Here is a 16894-nt window from a genome sequence, read left to right on the forward strand (position 1 = left end):
GTCCGTGTGCATTGTGTCATGACTGCGCTATTACACTGTGCATCATGGGACGATAAAGAGCAGATGGGTCTGGGATCAAGACAGGATGGATATGGCGTAGTGCGTTTCATTAGCAACCGTTAGAAACGGAATGAGGCTGCTTCAGCTATGAGGGGCATCCAGACCAAGAAAAAAATAGCATACTGTAGGTTGGCAACGAGACCTTTGCCGGGCTACGGATATAGAGACGTAACTTAGAGTAAAAAAAAAAAAAAAAAAAAATATGAAATAAATAAACTATACTCTAAAGTCTATATATTCTCTTACATTTATAATCATAAGCCTTTTATGCTGTGATTCAGCGGATTAAAAGGCAGAGTACTTGCGAAGTGTGCTATTTTTTTCTTGGACCACTAGAGGGGGCACTGCGTTGTAAGAACTCACTTATAACCTTGTCCATCCATGGAGCAGCAAGACATCACCTATAGCTCAACTATTCACTAAGCCATAAACACGTCCAGGGAGAGTGAAATAATCCAATTCGCTGCTCATTCATTCGTCACTTCATATCAAGAGTATCCTAACATCTGGGATAAGTACGCCGACATATCCACAAGTCCTAATCATGTCTCAAACCCGCAACACGCCAACATTGCTCGCAATCCAATTGTACGAGTTTTGCCTAAAATCATCGTTCAAAATGTCATTTCCATTCGCAGACTTGAACCACATGAGCTTCTTGCTCTCCTTCCACTCGGGCCAATTGGCATACTTTGTAACGCCAACATTAGGATCAAGGTTGTACAAAAAGTTGTAGTAGTACGTCCGGATGCTCCTCATGGCGTTGTTGGGCAGGATGCCAAAGAAGACCTGAATAAGATCCGAGCCGTGCAGAGTTCCAAGAACGGGGGTTCCGTAGTCGTAGCTTGCCAGGTAAGACCACGCAGGGACATCTGGGTTGGTGTCCGTGGCAGTCTGAAGGAAGAGTCGGCGAGTAAGGGTGAAGACGAGATCGCCAAAGATGGCAGCACGTCGCTTGAAGCCTGGGAAGATCTCGTTGAGGATACCGGTACGGAAGGGGCTGCCTGCGGTGATGGAGCTTGAATACGAGTTGACGAGGCTGGTAAGTTGCGTCTTGCTGGCGGCAGAGAAGTAGAACTCTTGCAGGTAATCGGCAAGCTTCTCTGCAGTGGTCAGGTTCGGCTGGAAAAGAGCAAATAGAGTACCCTCATCCTCTTGGTTGCCGTTGATCATAGGAACCGCATGGTAACGCCCCGCCGCGATGAGTGCTTCGGGACTATCGGGGAGCACATGTCCATCTGGACGAGGAAGATAGGAGAGAGCCAGCGAGTTATACGAAAGGAGTCCTGGTACGGAGTTGGCGGCGTCCAAAAATTTGTCATAGGGGAGACCTCGAAGACAGTTGAGGCTGTTGGAGGCACTGGAGCAGCCGGCGTTCTGTACAACAGTATCGAAAATCTCCTGAGCCTTGGGGCTGTCCACTGGCTCGGCTGGCACGACACTACCCGAGTTCATGATGGCGCCACGGAAAAGGGGCTTGCCCTTATAGTCAGCATCACCACCGAACAGAGTCATCTGATCAAGCACAGAAATTGCTCCAGCAGACTCTCCCCAGATGGTAACCTTGTCAGGGTCACCTCCAAAGGCCGCAATGTTATCTGCAACCCATTCAAGCCCCATGCGCTGATCTAGCAAGCCCAGGTTGGTGCTGCCTTCATTGGCAAGCTCGGCACCGGGCATGAAGCCAAATCCGGCAACACGGTAGTTGACAGCAACGAAAATAAAAGGTTGCTTCTGATCAATGCCAGTACCCAGAAGGCTAGTGCCATCATACATGGCACTGGAGCCGAGCTCAAAGCCGCCGCCAAAGATCCAAAAGAGAACAGGCAGCTTGTCCCCGGCCTTGGTGCCCACAGGCCGTTGAACAGTCATGGTGAGACAATCCTCTTGTCCAGTAACGACCTGGAGGAAGGGGATGCTCAGAAAGTCGGAGAGGAACTCTGAGATGACATCCTCAGCTCCAGTAGAGATAAACATCTGAGGGCATGATGGGCCAACAAGACCGGAGGCATCAAAATTGCCCAGGGGCTTTGACAACCTCTTCGGGGGTTTGAGACGGAGAGAACCAGTAGGGGGGTCCGCAAAGGGGATGCCCCTGAAAGATTCAACCTTGCCCAAGCTGGAGCCGATGACGGTACCGGAAGGAACAGCAACGGTGACCTTGGCGGCACGTTCCTCTAGAGTGGCAGGAGTAGCAGGCTGAGGAACGGGCTGAGGAACAGGCACGGCAGCTGGAGCGGCCAAGCTGCCGGTGATGAGGCCAAAACCGATGAGGCTATGAAACTTCATCCTGATGGTTGAAGCTTGTGAGGTAATCCAAAGCTCAAGACTTGAGATGAGCACAATAGGCAGTAAAAGATAGACTGGTCACGGCACTACTTGAGGGAGCAGCCGCGAGGACAGGTCAGAATGAGTCTGCTGACAGGCAAGAGGTCGATGAAGCGACGATGCTTTCCGGTAGCTCAGAGGCCCTGTGGAACAACCCGAGGGAGGAAAACGAGCTCAATTTGAACTCGTCAACGACTGTACCTGGATAGTTCAATCCTCCCCGGTCTTCACCTGAAAATCGTCTTTCATATTGCTCCACCACATCTTGGAGCTCCAACCCTAGACGACATCAACTCCCACCGCCATATCGTCCAGTTCCCACGGAGCGTCTCCGCAGCTCAATTGTCGAATCAGGAAGCCATTACCGCGGCCGCACGAAGCCATCACAACTTAGGACGGGGCATCGAGTCCAAAACGAGGTCCAAGGCCGATGAGATGCCGTTGAGTCCCCGCTTCCCCACGGGGTAGATCGGGGGTTGGGCGCCGAGCGGGAGAGCACATGAAAGCAAAGAGCAGCTGCCAGACAGCTTTTTAACTTTGAAGTTGACAATCGGCCGAGGCACGAGCTCTAAAGAGCTCAATCCCTTGGGAGCTGGTGCATGTACGGGCAGGCATCTTGGGCACGTGGAGAGCTGAGTTGGTGAGGTCGACGGGAACTCATGGAGGGTGGGTGAAGCTCGTCACTCGACGAGCGATTGCGGAGGACCGATGATCACCTGGACGGCGCGCGGCAATGTGATTTGGTTGGTGGAGGGTCAAGAGGGTTCCATTGGAAAAGGTTGGTGGGAGGGACGAAGTTGGAAGAGAATTGGAAGGGATGAACGGAGGGAGTGGGCACCTGCCGACCAGGACCCCGGCCCCTGGTTCCTTCCCCAACCCACAACCGGCTCCGGAGACCCACACCAGCAGCCGAAAGGCGGGGTGCTGAGAAGCTCAACTGACCTCCGGCATCCACAGCGATTTTATGAGAAATGGTATTACTATGATTAAAGCTTTAGAGCGGATGAAATAGCTCATGAGATATACTTGTGGTGGAAAAAAAAATCAGAGTCTCTGAGAAGATCTTGTTTCATTGAAACGTTGTTATAAACTGTCAAACTCGACAACCCTTGTCCCGAACCAACCGAGCGGTAGCGGAAAAGAACCTTGTCCTTCAATGTCAGGTAAAAATAACGCAAGTTGCACTCGTTGAACAGATACGTAGAGCTGCCTCAGCCTTACCTACAGCGCAGCATTCGGTAGTATTGGGTCTGTGCCATCCTCTCTCTCCCCTGGACGGGAATGAAAGCGAAAGCGAAATCCGATTATCTCCTCTCGATCTGCCCATCAACAACAAAAGAGGCAATAGTCGCGACTGTCACCGCATTAAACATCACGATCGACACTCTTCATTCCCCGCAGCGCTAACCTCTTTACCCATCGCAGCAACGCGGAAGTCGACTCATTTCGCCAGTCCGATGGCATCCTTGACCGGAAACCACTTCATCACCTGCAGAGAAAGTCAAGAGGGTGTGGATATGGCGCCATGAAGCTGCCGATGCTTACATAGTACATCGGGGACTCGTGAGAAATCTCCGCAGAGTAAGAAAGAATGGGTGTGATGAGGGAGCATCCCGAGGTTGAGTGGAACTGCTCAAGAAGAATAAACACGTGGTTGTCAATCGAATAGACAGTCTAGTTATACATGGAGAGCTATCAAGACGATCCAAAGGAGTTAGTTGTGATGGATATCACAACGCTTTGCCGAGTCGAGAAGCGGGGATGGGACTATTGAACATCTACTAACATGGGTGTGGAGGACAGAAAGTGATTTGTTGCGCCCTTTTACTCTTGGCTTCTCAGTATCAGGTTAGGTCAACGGCATCGGAGTCACACCGAAGGGCCGAAAGAGCGGGCACACAAGGTGTTCGTGTCAATATGTTCGTGAATTCATCATAAGGTCCTTGACCATCTCCATAAGGTGTTGCAAAAAAACATTGACAGAGAAGCATAATATCTACATGTCTTCAACATTCCATACCATCCGTCCATCCGTCCATCCCTGGACCAGTTCGTTCCGTTATCGTGTAATAACCATGTCATAACCCAGCCTGTAATCAATGGTGACGCTCGTAACCTAATGACCGCCTTCTCCTCACGCCGTTGCCGACCGATGCAAGTGCCTGTGAGGCATAGTCTTGTTGTAAAGCAAACCGTTTCGCCCGATGCATAGTGTACCGCCCATGCCCCATATTCCCGTTAAACCCAACCGAGGATGATTAATCTCTCGCCGTGTTGTTGCCAAAGCCTGATCTTACATGACCACTCCCACTGGTGTGCCCTCGCTCAGACAGCGCTTCTTTGAAACCAAGTTCGGCTCGTCGTCAGAATCATCCTCGAAGCTGCTGTTAATGACTTCTGAGAGGACTTCCCGCTTGCGCTTGCCGCCAGATTGCTTCTCCGGATCTTTCTCCCAGGTTTCTATCTCGTCAGGATTGAAAGCGCCGACAACATCTTGGCCCAAAGCCTTGCCAAGTCTTTCTCGTAGGCCTAGAATCGGCCAAATAGGAACCCGTGTGTATTCGATCTTGATCCCTGTAACCTCGGCATCATCATCATCAGGCGGTGCCTTGAATGGATCGTGGAACTTTTTCAAAAAGTCCTTTGTCACGTAGCCCGTGTAAACGATAAACTCCGAAGTGTCCGTGTCATGGGTGAGAATTCGCAACTTGAGATCTCGGAAGTTGGGGCAGGGCGGGATGCCTTGCCCAGGAGACAGTCGCGAGTCTCTTCTGCCAGTCATAGGGGGGCTAGGGTAGAAGTACTTTTGCGCCATGCCGAGGAAGATGCCCACGAAATGCGCGTCATGATCGGAGTTCGACGGAACGAGAAAGCGAGCCCTCAGTTGCTGCAGACGGTACACAGGCTCGTTCCATGATCTTCCGGGACCTGATGCGACGCGGAAAAGGTTGCTCCGGACCGACGCGAGTTGGCTCTTGCCGATATAGCAGATCATCGGTAGATTGGCCGAACTGTGGGTTGGACTAGACTGTGTCGAGATATTGAAAGATTCGGCAGGTCGCGTCGATACTGATTTAAAAGAAGAGTATGATGACTTGTACTCCTCAGAGGGGAAATTCCACATCATCTGCGCGCGCACAGCATCCCGGTAGACACGACCGCCAAAGCAAAGGTGCAGTTCGGGTAGATAATGCGGCTTGCTGAAGGCCTCAGGCCACAAAGTCATCAAAACTGTTTTGACCGCGTTGGAGGAGAGGATAGGATGCATCGAGTCGGGTAGAAGGATCTGCGTGAGCGCGTTGCTGAGCGTGATGATGGTGTTGGATGGGCTCAGATGCCCTCGCGAGGGTGGCGTCCCGGGGGACACGACAGGTTGGGGTGTATCGCATGGAGGCAGTTCCTCCCATCGTGCGCCGAGGAGTCGCGCATGTTGATCAGTCCAGCAGATGGGGCGCACAAATAGCGATGTACCGGAGTGCTGGTGCAAGATGTCGTAGAGTGAGTTCTTCGCCGGTCGGTAAATGCGATGTGGGCGCCTCTTTCTTGGGGTCGCGGCTGCGACAGGCGCTTGCGACGTGCACGGCGTCGAGTCGGGAGAAGAGCCGTTGCGCGACAGAAAAGACGACGACGTCGAGGATCCTGAGGTCGCCATGTCCACCAAAAAGCGCAGCTGATGTACGAAGCTGCTGTTGCCGAAGAGGGAACTATGGCGCGGGGTGAGCGGAGTTCGCGAGCGTGGGCTTTGTAGTTATGCACTTGGGGAAAGTAAAAGGAAAGGGCGAGATGCGTACTTACTCAAACGGTAGCATCGATTGACGGTGACTATTTGCCCCCTTGGCTTGACTTTGATGACTCTTTCCTTTTTGGTTGCCTGAACCAGATCTTTCTGTCCTCCTCTGCCCGCGACCGACGCGCCGTAAAGTGATTTCCTGTTTATATCCAGTGACAAGCTATCACTAGCGGCTGGCACGGGCGCCTCCCTTGTCAAACAGTGACAAAAAGCAAAAAAGGGGGATTGAGGCGAAGGGCGCGGCGTCCAATAAGAAAAGAGATTGTGCAAAAATAGGCAATCAAAGGCTGACAGTGATTTCCCTCTGCTGCCGGGAGGAAGTGCAGGGCGAGGGGAGGGAGGAGAGAAGTGAGGGAAAGAGAAAATCGATGACACTCAAATCGCGATGGGCGGGCCGCGCTGCCTTTTCTCGTGGGAGCGTGAACAAGCCCTGAAATAGGCTGCATCAAAAGCGTCTCACGTTTTTCCCTGCTCGATCCAAGGCTGGCCCAACGTGGTACCCACCCAATACACCAAGAGTACAGTAAGAAAAAAATTGGTGTGTGCACGCGGGGGGAGAGAAAAGCGCGTTGCCACCGTGCTTTACGCGGGTAGACTCGGCGCGAATGAGGCACGGGTGCACGTGAGTATTCGCAAAAGTGCTAGGCAGCCATCCAAAATGGGCCCCGAAGTGTGACTAAGACTTGGGGGACGTGGCGGTGGGTGAGCTGCGCCACGATCGTGACTTGTGGCCTGATCCGACGAGTGACAGAGCTGGCAGCTCGGTAAGGCATCAACTTGGCTGCGCCAACCTCTCGGCCCCACACCATTGACGACAGCTTCGTGAGCAAGCAAGCAGCTTCATGCAGCCCCGCCAGTGACGAAGCGCATTCTTACAACTTGCGCCAACTCGAGTAACTTGTAAAGAAACAGCTCCCATTTACTGAGCGTATTAGCTCTATTGCTGTTCAAGATGCCCGTACGTCTCTAAGCTCGCATTGCTTCCCCAAAGCTTCTATACGAATGCGCACCGCCATCCCGTCTCCTCCGCCTCCTGTCTCCGCATCCCGCGATATCAACCCACGACCTCAGAGCTAACCATGCTGCTCCTCTAGGCATACAACTCCGTCTTCAACTCCGACCCAAACGTCCCCCGCCTAATCGGCAACTTCCCCCTCCTTCCACTCCGCACCAAGACCCGCGGTCCTGCCTACACCCTCCCGATTCCCTCGCCGCCTCTCCCGGCCAACGAGTCGCCCGACCCGGACAGCGAGAGCTACGATATCCTCGACGAGGTCATTGCCCTCTTCCGAGCAAACACCTTTTTCCGTAACTTTGAGATCCAGGGTCCCGCCGACCGCCTGCTTGTCTATGGTATCTGGTTCATTAGCGACTGCCTGACCCAGATCCGACCTCAGGCGTCTCTGCGTGATGCCCAGAAGGATGTTATGAATTTGGCTCTTGACCTTAACTTTGCCATTCCCGGTGACCCCGGATGGCCCCTTAACCAGGTGGGTGGCAAGAGCGGAGAAGAGCTCCGGTTCTCAGGAGGTGTTGGAATGCTGACGTGTTTTTGTAGATGTATGAGCCACCTCGGGATAGGCAAGAGGCTGAGCAGTTGAAGCAGTACCTGTCGCAGGTTCGACAGGAGCTGGCCGTCCGGTTACTCGCCCGGGTATACGATGAGGACGAGACCAAGCCCAGCAAGTGGTGGTTGAGCTTCACCAAGAGAAAGTTCATGGGCAAGTCTCTGTAGATGATACAGGAGGGCATAGGGGTTGAATATTAGAAGGGTGCAATTGCGCACACAAGTTGAAGAGCTGGCACCTTGCAAAAGATATCTTTTCCCATGTGAGCCAATCGTTTATTTCGCATTCTGCTTTGCATACCTAGATGGGAAGTTTCTCTTGAACCGGGCTAACGCAGGTCCTGGTTCTATTGAGGGGCAACATGCAGTGATATTCTATTGTTGATATTCTATTGTCCATGTCCCATTCAGTGCCCCATTGTTGATGTTCAATTAACTGTTTCCAGCAGGCGCTGATTATGTCCCAACCGACAGGATATCAAACAGCCTCTCGTCCTTTGACTTGATGATGCACTCTTCTCATAAATCCGACTCTCACTCAAACACATAGCAAACAGCGAATATTCAACACAAAATCATCCGAAATGCCTGGGTTTCAGGGAGGATGGGCCAAGACCGATGAGCAGGGCCTCCTGAACCTCATGGTCTCCATGTACAAGGGCCTCGTTAGCGCTCGCAAACGCGCCGGTCTCTCCGCCGAAGATGTCATGAAAAGCCCAGAAGAAATCAAGGCTACTGCGCATCCAGCCCCCCATCGACCCGCAACTCTAAACCACATCAAGGAGGAGATGCCCGCCCTGTCTGCTTTGTACGACCGGCTCCAGACTGTGGTCGACTTCGAGCAAGGCCCGGATAACGCTCGCGACGTAGAACCGCTACTCAGAGATGCTATCGAGGAGCTAGATCCTGAAAACACCATCATTCTGATGGAGAAGACCGTCCAGGTACAGTTCACCCTCCCAGTCCTTCTCTAAGATGACCATCTTCCTGACGAACACATAAGACCTAAACAACCTAGAAGCCCCTTGCGATTTAAGATCTCGAAATTCAATCCGGTGTTCTCGACTCAACTTGATCTTCTGGATTGTGGCCCTGAGACTGGGTGAAGGATGTTCAACTTGAGGGAGGGAAGTGGGCGTGGAATAAGGTGAAATGGATGGACTCCTGGATGGATGAGGGATTATGACCTATTTACAAGCTCGAGAGTTGTCTGCCAAGGCTCAATCGCATCGAAATGCCCACAATGACGTTTCTTGCACAAGTCTTCGAAAGTGATTCCTGTTATGGATGTCATCCGGGTCGAGGAAAGGAGACGCCAGTACAACAACCCCTGTAGCTTATCCTCCCTTAAAGATAGTATTCAAATTATAATTAGGATAGGCAAAGGAACTCTAAAGTATTGAATTTATCCCTGATTATTTTATATAAATTTATTTCTCATGCTTGAGGGGAGTTAGGTGACCCTCTTGAATGTTCTGGTGTCTCGTCTGAGTGAACGTCAAGCGTGGCTTCAGTAGATCTCGTCAAACGTCGCCAAACAATTATCTCTTTGCAACATTTTTTTTAGGAATAAACTGACATAATCTTCAAAGACCATAGATAAAGTTCTGATTTATTTCAGTCAGATTAATTACGTGCTCTCGTTTTATCAGAATTCAACACTGGAGGTGAAGTCGTTCAAATCGCGGCCAAATTCCGCGCCAAGAGATGCTTATCTTATCAGCCAGGAAATTCCCAAAATTTCTTCCTGCAAAAGGTTCCCCCCACTGAGCGACTGCTGCATCAAGACAACAGCAACGACCAAATCATTGCGCCCGACTTCACCATGGTCAAACGCAAGGTCGCTGCCCTCGAGAAGCTCGACGCTGACTTGTATGTTGAAAACGTATCTTCCCCGCAGTTTCTTGGCTAACAAGTCACAGCGCGAGTCTGCAGCAGAAGATCCGTCGCGATCCCAAGTCGGTCACCAAGTTCCCGTGAGAAGGTCATTGTCGCTAACTCGAGATACCAGATCGTACAAAGAGGAGTTTCTGAAGCAATGGGAACAGTATGAGGCGCAGCGCGAGATCTTTCTCGTGTCCCCTGCGACCGCAACCGCTGACTCGGTCGAATCTTTTCACAACATTATCGATCTGATCGCCCACGTCGCCGATTGTTACAAGGAGGAGACGGCGACTTTCGCCGATGATCTCAAGGCCATTCTAACTCAGCATCATGTCATTCTACACCCTGAGCTGCGGGAAAAGATCGTGGGAAGCTTGGTGCTTCTCCGACGGAAAGAGGTTATCGACTCGACCAGCGTCCTCACCACGCTCTTCCCGATTCTCGTGTCGTCGCCGAGCAAGACCCTGCGCGAGGTGTTGTTTCAAAAGATTTTGAGCGATCTGCGAAACTCCAACACCAAGTCCATCAACCACCCTCTTAACCGTACCATCCAGACCGTCCTCTACAACCTCGTCACCGCCGACCGGTCCTCCCCCCGAGCCATCTGGGCCATCAAGATCACCCGTGAGATGTGGAAGCGGCAATTCTGGACTGATTCAAAGCCCGTCGATGTAATGAAGGAAGCGTGCTTGTCCGACAATGAGAAGGTCGTGGTTGGTGCGACGCGCTTCTTCCTTGGCGGAGACAAGGAGCGAGAAGAGCTTGAGGACGAGAGCAGTGACGAAGATATCGACCTCAGCCAGGTCAGGCATCAAATTGGAATCAACAAGAAGACCAAGAAGACGAAAAAGGCTTATGAGAGGGCTGTTGACAAGGTGAAGCGTGCTGAGCGCAAGAAGGACAAGCCTCACCCCCTCAACTTCTCTGCTCTTCACCTCCTCCACGACCCCCAGGCCTTTGCTGAGCAGCTCTTCTCGAAGCACCTACAAAACACCAAAGCAAAGCTGTCCCTGGATACGAAGCTATTAGTCACTCAGCTGGTGACACGACTCGTCGGTCTACACAAGCTCACGATTGTGTCACTCTACTCCTGGTTCATCAAGTTCCTTACTCCCCGGCAGCAGTCTGTCACATCATTCCTGGCCTCCTTGGCTCAGGCAGTGCACAACCTGGTGCCTCCTGATGTCTTGGAGCCTCTTATTCAGAAGATTGCGAACGAGTTTGTCTCGGAAGCCTCTGCCGCAGAGGTCGCAGCCGCTGGTCTCAACTCGATTCGTGAAATCTGTGCTCGACAACCCCTAGCCATGACTGAAACCCTACTACAAGATTTGGTTCAGTACCGCAAGAGCAAGGACAAGGGTGTCATGATGGCTGCCAAGGGTCTTCTTTCGCTTTACCGAGAAGTGGGTGCTGAGCTTCTGAAGAAGCGAGATCGTGGCAAGGATGCCACCATCAACCTCAAGGCTGGCATCCAGGCCCAACGCAAGTATGGCGAGGAAGATGCTGGTGGTATCGAAGGTCTGGAACTCCTGGCGAAGTGGAAGGAGGAGGAAAAAATCCGCAAGCGAGTCGCCAAGGGTCTTCCCGAGAAGGCTGGAAGCGATGAGGACGAAGAGGACGACGGCTTCAAGTCTGATGAGTGGGAGGTTGACTCTGATGACAGCAGCGACTCGGGTGGCTGGATTGATGTCCATCACTCTTCAGATGAGGAGGAGGATGAGCCTGCGTCTAAGAAGCAAAAGACAGGTGATGATGATTCGGACGATGAGGATGATGACGAGGATAAGAAGGAGAAGGAGGCTGAGATTGAGCGCATTTCTAAGCTCGCGACAACAACCATCCTCACACCCGCCGATCTAGCCAAGCTTCAGGAGCTTCGAACATCCGCCGCCATTGACAAGGCATTGGGCAACCGAAAGAAGCGCCAGGAGATGGAGCAGCGACATATTGATGACGGTCTGACGGCCGAGCAGATCGAGGCACCCGCCCGTCTGCGCAAGTTGACCAAGGAGGAGCGCGTTGCTCTCGCCAAGGAAGGCAAGCCAGACCGCGACGAGCACAAGAGCACACAGGCGATCCGCAAGTCCAAGCTGCAGGCTTCAGGCAAGAGTACAAGCAACAGGGAGAAGGAGCGCAAGAAGAACATCTTTATGACCATGGGCAAGGCCAAGAGCAAGCACAAGAGGAGTCTGGTGGAGACGAGAAAGGTGCTCAGAGGGCACGTGGAGAGGAGTACCAGGGGAGGTCGCAGGAGGAACGGAACATAAAAAGGGGGTTTGGATTGGTAGACATAGAGTCACGTATGAAGCGCTTGTTTCAAAGACGATATCAACTGCTTGTTTCTTTTTCTCTGCATTCGATCTCGGTCTTGTTGATTCAGTTGAAGTTGGGAACCCTGGGTTCTGTGATGATGACGGTATTTGAATAGGGGAGGTTCTTATTGTACAAGGAAAGTAATTTAAGAAGCGATGGCACCCCTTCCTAGCGCAGCCATATTTGATCAGATTTTCCCAGGCCTAAAAAGCCAAATGAACTGAGTAGGAGATGTCAGAAACTACACAACTTACACAATACACATACATACAGGCTCACTTCCCAGTCTCCTTGCCGTCACACCACACACCCCGAACAATAGGATCATTTTACTGTTTCTTTACACGATCAATGTTGAACCTACATCGATCAGCACCCTGAGCGATAGTGCTTGGCCTAGTAAACTTGACGCCATGCCGACCAGGATCAATGGGATCGTACCAGCTCCTATCAAAGGAGCAGAAACTCGGACCAATCTCTCGCGCATCAAGACGCTGCAGAGTATCCATATACCAGCATTGATGTACTTCCAAGCTATAAGAATCTGGCTCGTCTCGAGCTCGTCGAAGCCTGAAGTCAGGTTCCTGGTAGAAGTTCTGTTCTTTGTCCTTGGACTCTTGCACGAGGCTTTTAAATGCGTCGGGTGAAGAGTCGAGCTGCTCGCGAACTATTTGTGATGACCAGGCCAAGGTTCGTTGGAGCGATTCTTCCAGGAGACGACGGATTTGGGGCAAAGAAGTGCCACTGGCTTTGAGGACGCGGTATGGCGCGACCATGTATGCCATGAACTCGTAGTTGATGGTGCGAGACATTGAGCCTCCAGGGTCGCCAACATCTTTCATAATGTTGATAGCTTCGGTTTCGATCTCTTGCAGTTGATTTGGTGATAGCTGTGTTTCATTGGTGTCTTGATAAACTTGACCGAGTGCTTGTAGGAAGCTTTCACCGAATGAGAATTTTTTGCTATATTGATCGTCTTGGTCAAGCTCCTTCGGTTCAACTGTCACGGAGGTCTTCTGTTGCGACCTGCCATCTTTGGATGATGCTGAGAGACGAGCATGCTGACATGCATTGTATTGCAGATCCTGGACAAGGGATGCTCTCCTCAGGCCACGAGGAACCAAACTCCTCTGCAATAATGACAAGGTGAGAGGTATACTGATCCGATTCATCGGAGGACCACGGTGAATCGAAGGTTTATAGACGAGGGGATTCTACTGTGACGTTCAGATTCATTGAAGTGACATTAACCTATCACTAACCTCCGATTTATCACGGTCACATCGGCTGTACTTTGTTGCGATCAACGCCTTAGCATAACATCTCTTTGCGCCACAATGTATCCCCCTCACGTGTTTCACCTACCATCTCAATTACAGACACCGCGCTTCATGAAGCCTATCCCGGAGACAGAAGTAAATGCCAATAACAAGTGGTAGAGAGCCTATGACGTCTTGTCCCCCTCATCGTACGGCATTTGACAGTACGCGGTTAGGCAAGACTAGTGCGAAGAATTTATGCCGCGTGGCCGAGTCGACATGGATTATGCGAAGAACGAGACATGCACAAGGTCTTGTCCCGGGACAAGGAAGCCATCCGGTTAAATAAGGACGAATGATGAAGATATTCTACACGACCAACCCGGTGTTCACCACCAGGAAGGGTAAACAGCTGCATGCAACGTGCCCTACACTTAGAGGTCTGTATCACGAGACGAGCTTGAGGAAGAGAACCTGCGGGGGATCGTTCTCCCAAGGGTTTGGCGATTCTCATCCCCGCATTCCAGAAAACGGAGAGAAATGGAAACTGCCGAGGTTTGTGATGATCTACATGAGACGCGCTGCATGCAGCATAGCTTACTCGCTTTGAGTTGGGTCTAACAAAGGTCCTGAGTCGTATCCCGGTTTCAAAACAACATCAGTCAATACAATAATACCCGACGGTTCAATAATGACCCAAGATATATCCCGACTACACACAATCAATTCTCCAGGCGAAAGCAGCCAACGCCTCCTTCTCTCACCCACAACATGGCGCCACACGAGGTATCCCCAAATCGAAACCACCCCGCAACCTCTCAAGGCCTGACACTTCCAAGGTTCTACACATACTCCCTCGGGCTATCATTGCATCGAGCAAGTTAGCCACATCCTTGAAACTTCAAATAGCCCGTGCCTCTCACCAATCAACCACCCTTACTCACCCTCCTCACCCCGCAGCAAGCGCTCCGCTCCCCCAGGTTTTTTCTCCAACAGGCTTCTTTCGCGAGTCAAACAAACGATTTCGGGGCATCGGGATGTGGAGTCCTGATACACCCGAATGACATTTCTCTTTCCCCATGGGGTGCACCCCGTGGACCCCCTCCTCACCTTGATGCCACCATCCTCTTCCTTGAGACTGGTTCTTGCGGTTCCGCCTTCGAGTATCACCAACATGGGCCAGCCAAATTGACCGAAAGATTGCCCGAAGTTCGGGTCTGTACCTGCCGAGACACGCAAGGGTCATGCTTGGAACGGCTGCGCTGAGTCGGGGGTTTGATGAAATAACCGCCCCGTCCCGCTTGCCATTTGCTTGTTTTCGCCCGTTGGTTTTACTCCTCAACGTTCGGTGAACCGCTGTGTTACAAAGTGTACCGGTCACGAGTTTCACCATGGGCTTCAAAAAGTTCATCAAGGACCGCTCACTCAAGGTCTCTGATGATCGAGTGACCAAGGCCGCCGAGCTCTCCCTACGAGAATCCATCTGGCCCATCTCACTCGTAACTACCCTCTTCTTCCTGTGGGGTTTCAGTTATGGTCTCCTCGACACTCTCAACAAGCATTTCCAGGTGACTCTGGATATCAACCGTGCTCGCTCGGCTGGACTGCAAGCGGCATACTTTGGGTAGGCAGAGTATTATCGGGAGAAAGATTCTCATGGCTGACCTGATCAGGGCTTACCCTCTGGCATCGCTGGGCCATGCGGCGTGGATTCTCCGACACTACTCGTACAAGGCTGTCTTCATCTGGGGACTGTGCTTGTATGCTATTGGTGCCTTGATTGCTATTCCTTGTATCAAGGCAAAGTCATTTGGCGGCTTTTGCGCATCAATCTTCATTATTGGAAACGGCCTTGGCTCCCTAGAGACGGCTGCCAACCCTTTCATCACTGGTAAGTTCATCATGATCCTCTTCTCATACTCATCTGACATCTGAAGTCTGCGGCCCACCTCGATACTCCGAAATCCGCATCAACATCTCCCAGGCCTTCAATGGAATCGGTACCGTTATTGCCCCTGTGCTCGGCTCATACGTCTTCTTCAATAACCTGGACGATGAAAAGGCGTTGGCCAATGTACAATGGGTCTACATATCCATCGCCGCATTCGTGCTCATCCTAGCTGTCTGCTTCCTTCTGTCCAAGATTCCTGAGATTACTGATGCGGGTATGTCAATATCGAATTACAGTTTGTGAAGTCAGCTAACACCCGTCAGACATGGCTTTCCAGGCTCAGGAGACAAACTCGGAGGCAGACTCGAAGCCCTTCATCAAACAGTACAAGCTATTTCACGCGTCGTTTGCCCAGTTCTGCTATACTGGCGCTCAAGTCGCCATCGCCAGCTTCTTCATCAACTACGCCGTCGAAACCCGTCCCGGCACGACAGATTCAGATGGTGCCAAGTTCTTTGCTGGTGCCCAGGCAGGCTTCGCAGTTGGTCGATTCTTTGGCAGCTTCCTCATGAAGTACTACAAACCAAGGATGATCTTCTTTGTGTTTCTGACCATGTGTATCGTCTTCATTGGTCCTCCCATCGTTCATCACCAGGACGCAGGTGTCGCCTTCTTATATGTCGTCCTATTCTTCGAGTCCATCTGCTTCCCCACCATCGTTGCTCTTGGCATGAGGGGTCTTGGACGACACACCAAACGAGGAAGTGGCTTCATCGTTGCTGGCGTTGTCGGCGGTGCCTGTGTTCCCCCATTGACGGGAGCAGTTGCAGATAAGCATGGGATTGGCATCTGCTTGGTTGTCCCCATGATGTTCTTCGTGGCCGCTTGGTCCTATCCAATCTGCGTCAACTTTGTCCCCAATTACAAGAAGGTTGTCGACTCGTTTTACGAAGCCGACATCGGTCTTCACGGTCGAACACTGGATGAAGAGAAGATTCAGGGTGGTGTGGAGGAGAAGGAGACTGCCACGACAATCGCCTGAGGGACGTATCATGTCACATATCACGCTCAGAACACGATAGGAACAAAAAGAATGAATTGCAAAAGATTAAAGACGCGTCTCCGCGTCTCTCAATGCGTAATCTGGGAATCGAACCCAGGGCTCCCCGACGCTGCTCGAATGGCAACGGAGAATTTTACCACTAAACCAATTACGCTAGAGATGCTCTGCTGCGAGAGCAATGCGTGATCTGGGAATCGAACCCAGGGCTCCCCGACGTTACACGAATGGCAACGGAGAATTTTACCACTAAACCAATCACGCGCTGTGGTTGTTTGTTGAAACGTCGGCTTCGAAATGGGGTCTATGGTGATGGGGAAAACTTGGTGGAGTTTGGAAGAGTTTTTGGTGTTTAGCGCGATGCGGTTGCCGGCAGAGCACGTGCCGAGACAGCCGCTAAATAAGCGAGCTAATCACTGACGCGTAAACTGTCCGAGCGGGTCTTGTACGGAGAGCGGATAAGAAAACTGCGCAAGTACTCCATACTGTATAGTGTCAATTAACTTGGGAGACATTTGTTGGAATTGTGCCTACGAGAGTGACACTCTTTAATAAAACAGCGAACCCTGTACTCTTGGTGATTTCGGTCCATGTATTATTGATTGTCAATGCCACTTTTACACTCATTTAGATAATTCATCTAAGCGAAGCACATGATAAGTGCTAACACAGCCGATCATCGCATCTGCGTCTCCTTTCAATTGGTATTACAAGATATGTTCTTCCACCGAGGTTCTTTCTA

General features: G+C 51.5%; 7 protein-coding genes across 7 annotated transcripts; 4 read left to right on the forward strand and 3 right to left on the reverse strand.

Annotated features, from left to right (window-relative positions):
- Positions 1-609: 609 nt before the first annotated feature.
- Positions 610-2349, reverse strand: NCS54_00022200 (Carboxylic ester hydrolase; the record flags this gene model as incomplete). Its single annotated transcript, XM_053145877.1, has 1 exon — positions 610-2349. The coding sequence occupies one exon, from the start codon at positions 2347-2349 to the stop codon at positions 610-612; it is 1740 nt and encodes a 579-aa protein (XP_053001852.1).
- Positions 2350-4681: 2332 nt separating this feature from the next.
- Positions 4682-6197, reverse strand: NCS54_00022300 (Hypothetical protein; the record flags this gene model as incomplete). The annotated part of the gene is made up of 2 exons (XM_053145878.1): positions 4682-6092; positions 6184-6197. The coding sequence occupies 2 exons, from the start codon at positions 6195-6197 to the stop codon at positions 4682-4684; spliced, it is 1425 nt and encodes a 474-aa protein (XP_053001853.1).
- Positions 6198-7130: 933 nt separating this feature from the next.
- Positions 7131-7913, forward strand: NCS54_00022400 (Actin-related protein 2/3 complex subunit 3; the record flags this gene model as incomplete). Its single annotated transcript, XM_053145879.1, has 3 exons — positions 7131-7136; positions 7273-7668; positions 7737-7913. The coding sequence occupies 3 exons, from the start codon at positions 7131-7133 to the stop codon at positions 7911-7913; spliced, it is 579 nt and encodes a 192-aa protein (XP_053001854.1).
- Positions 7914-8329: 416 nt separating this feature from the next.
- Positions 8330-8719, forward strand: NCS54_00022500 (Hypothetical protein; the record flags this gene model as incomplete). The annotated part of the gene is made up of 1 exon (XM_053145880.1): positions 8330-8719. The coding sequence occupies one exon, from the start codon at positions 8330-8332 to the stop codon at positions 8717-8719; it is 390 nt and encodes a 129-aa protein (XP_053001855.1).
- An 851-nt stretch (positions 8720-9570) lies between these two features.
- Positions 9571-11896, forward strand: NCS54_00022600 (Protein SDA1; the record flags this gene model as incomplete). The annotated part of the gene is made up of 3 exons (XM_053145881.1): positions 9571-9617; positions 9668-9703; positions 9757-11896. The coding sequence occupies 3 exons, from the start codon at positions 9571-9573 to the stop codon at positions 11894-11896; spliced, it is 2223 nt and encodes a 740-aa protein (XP_053001856.1).
- A 375-nt stretch (positions 11897-12271) lies between these two features.
- Positions 12272-13114, reverse strand: NCS54_00022700 (Hypothetical protein; the record flags this gene model as incomplete). Its single annotated transcript, XM_053145882.1, has 1 exon — positions 12272-13114. One exon carries the CDS (start codon positions 13112-13114, stop codon positions 12272-12274), a length of 843 nt encoding a protein of 280 aa, XP_053001857.1.
- Positions 13115-14592: 1478 nt separating this feature from the next.
- NCS54_00022800 (Hypothetical protein) lies at positions 14593-16134 on the forward strand (the record flags this gene model as incomplete). The annotated part of the gene is made up of 4 exons (XM_053145883.1): positions 14593-14825; positions 14875-15092; positions 15139-15366; positions 15416-16134. The coding sequence occupies 4 exons, from the start codon at positions 14593-14595 to the stop codon at positions 16132-16134; spliced, it is 1398 nt and encodes a 465-aa protein (XP_053001858.1).
- Between the last annotated feature and the right edge of the window lie 760 nt (positions 16135-16894).

Source organism: Fusarium falciforme, chromosome 1, assembly GCF_026873545.1.
Source record: "Fusarium falciforme chromosome 1, complete sequence".
In the NCBI taxonomy this organism is placed as follows: domain Eukaryota; kingdom Fungi; phylum Ascomycota; class Sordariomycetes; order Hypocreales; family Nectriaceae; genus Fusarium; species Fusarium falciforme.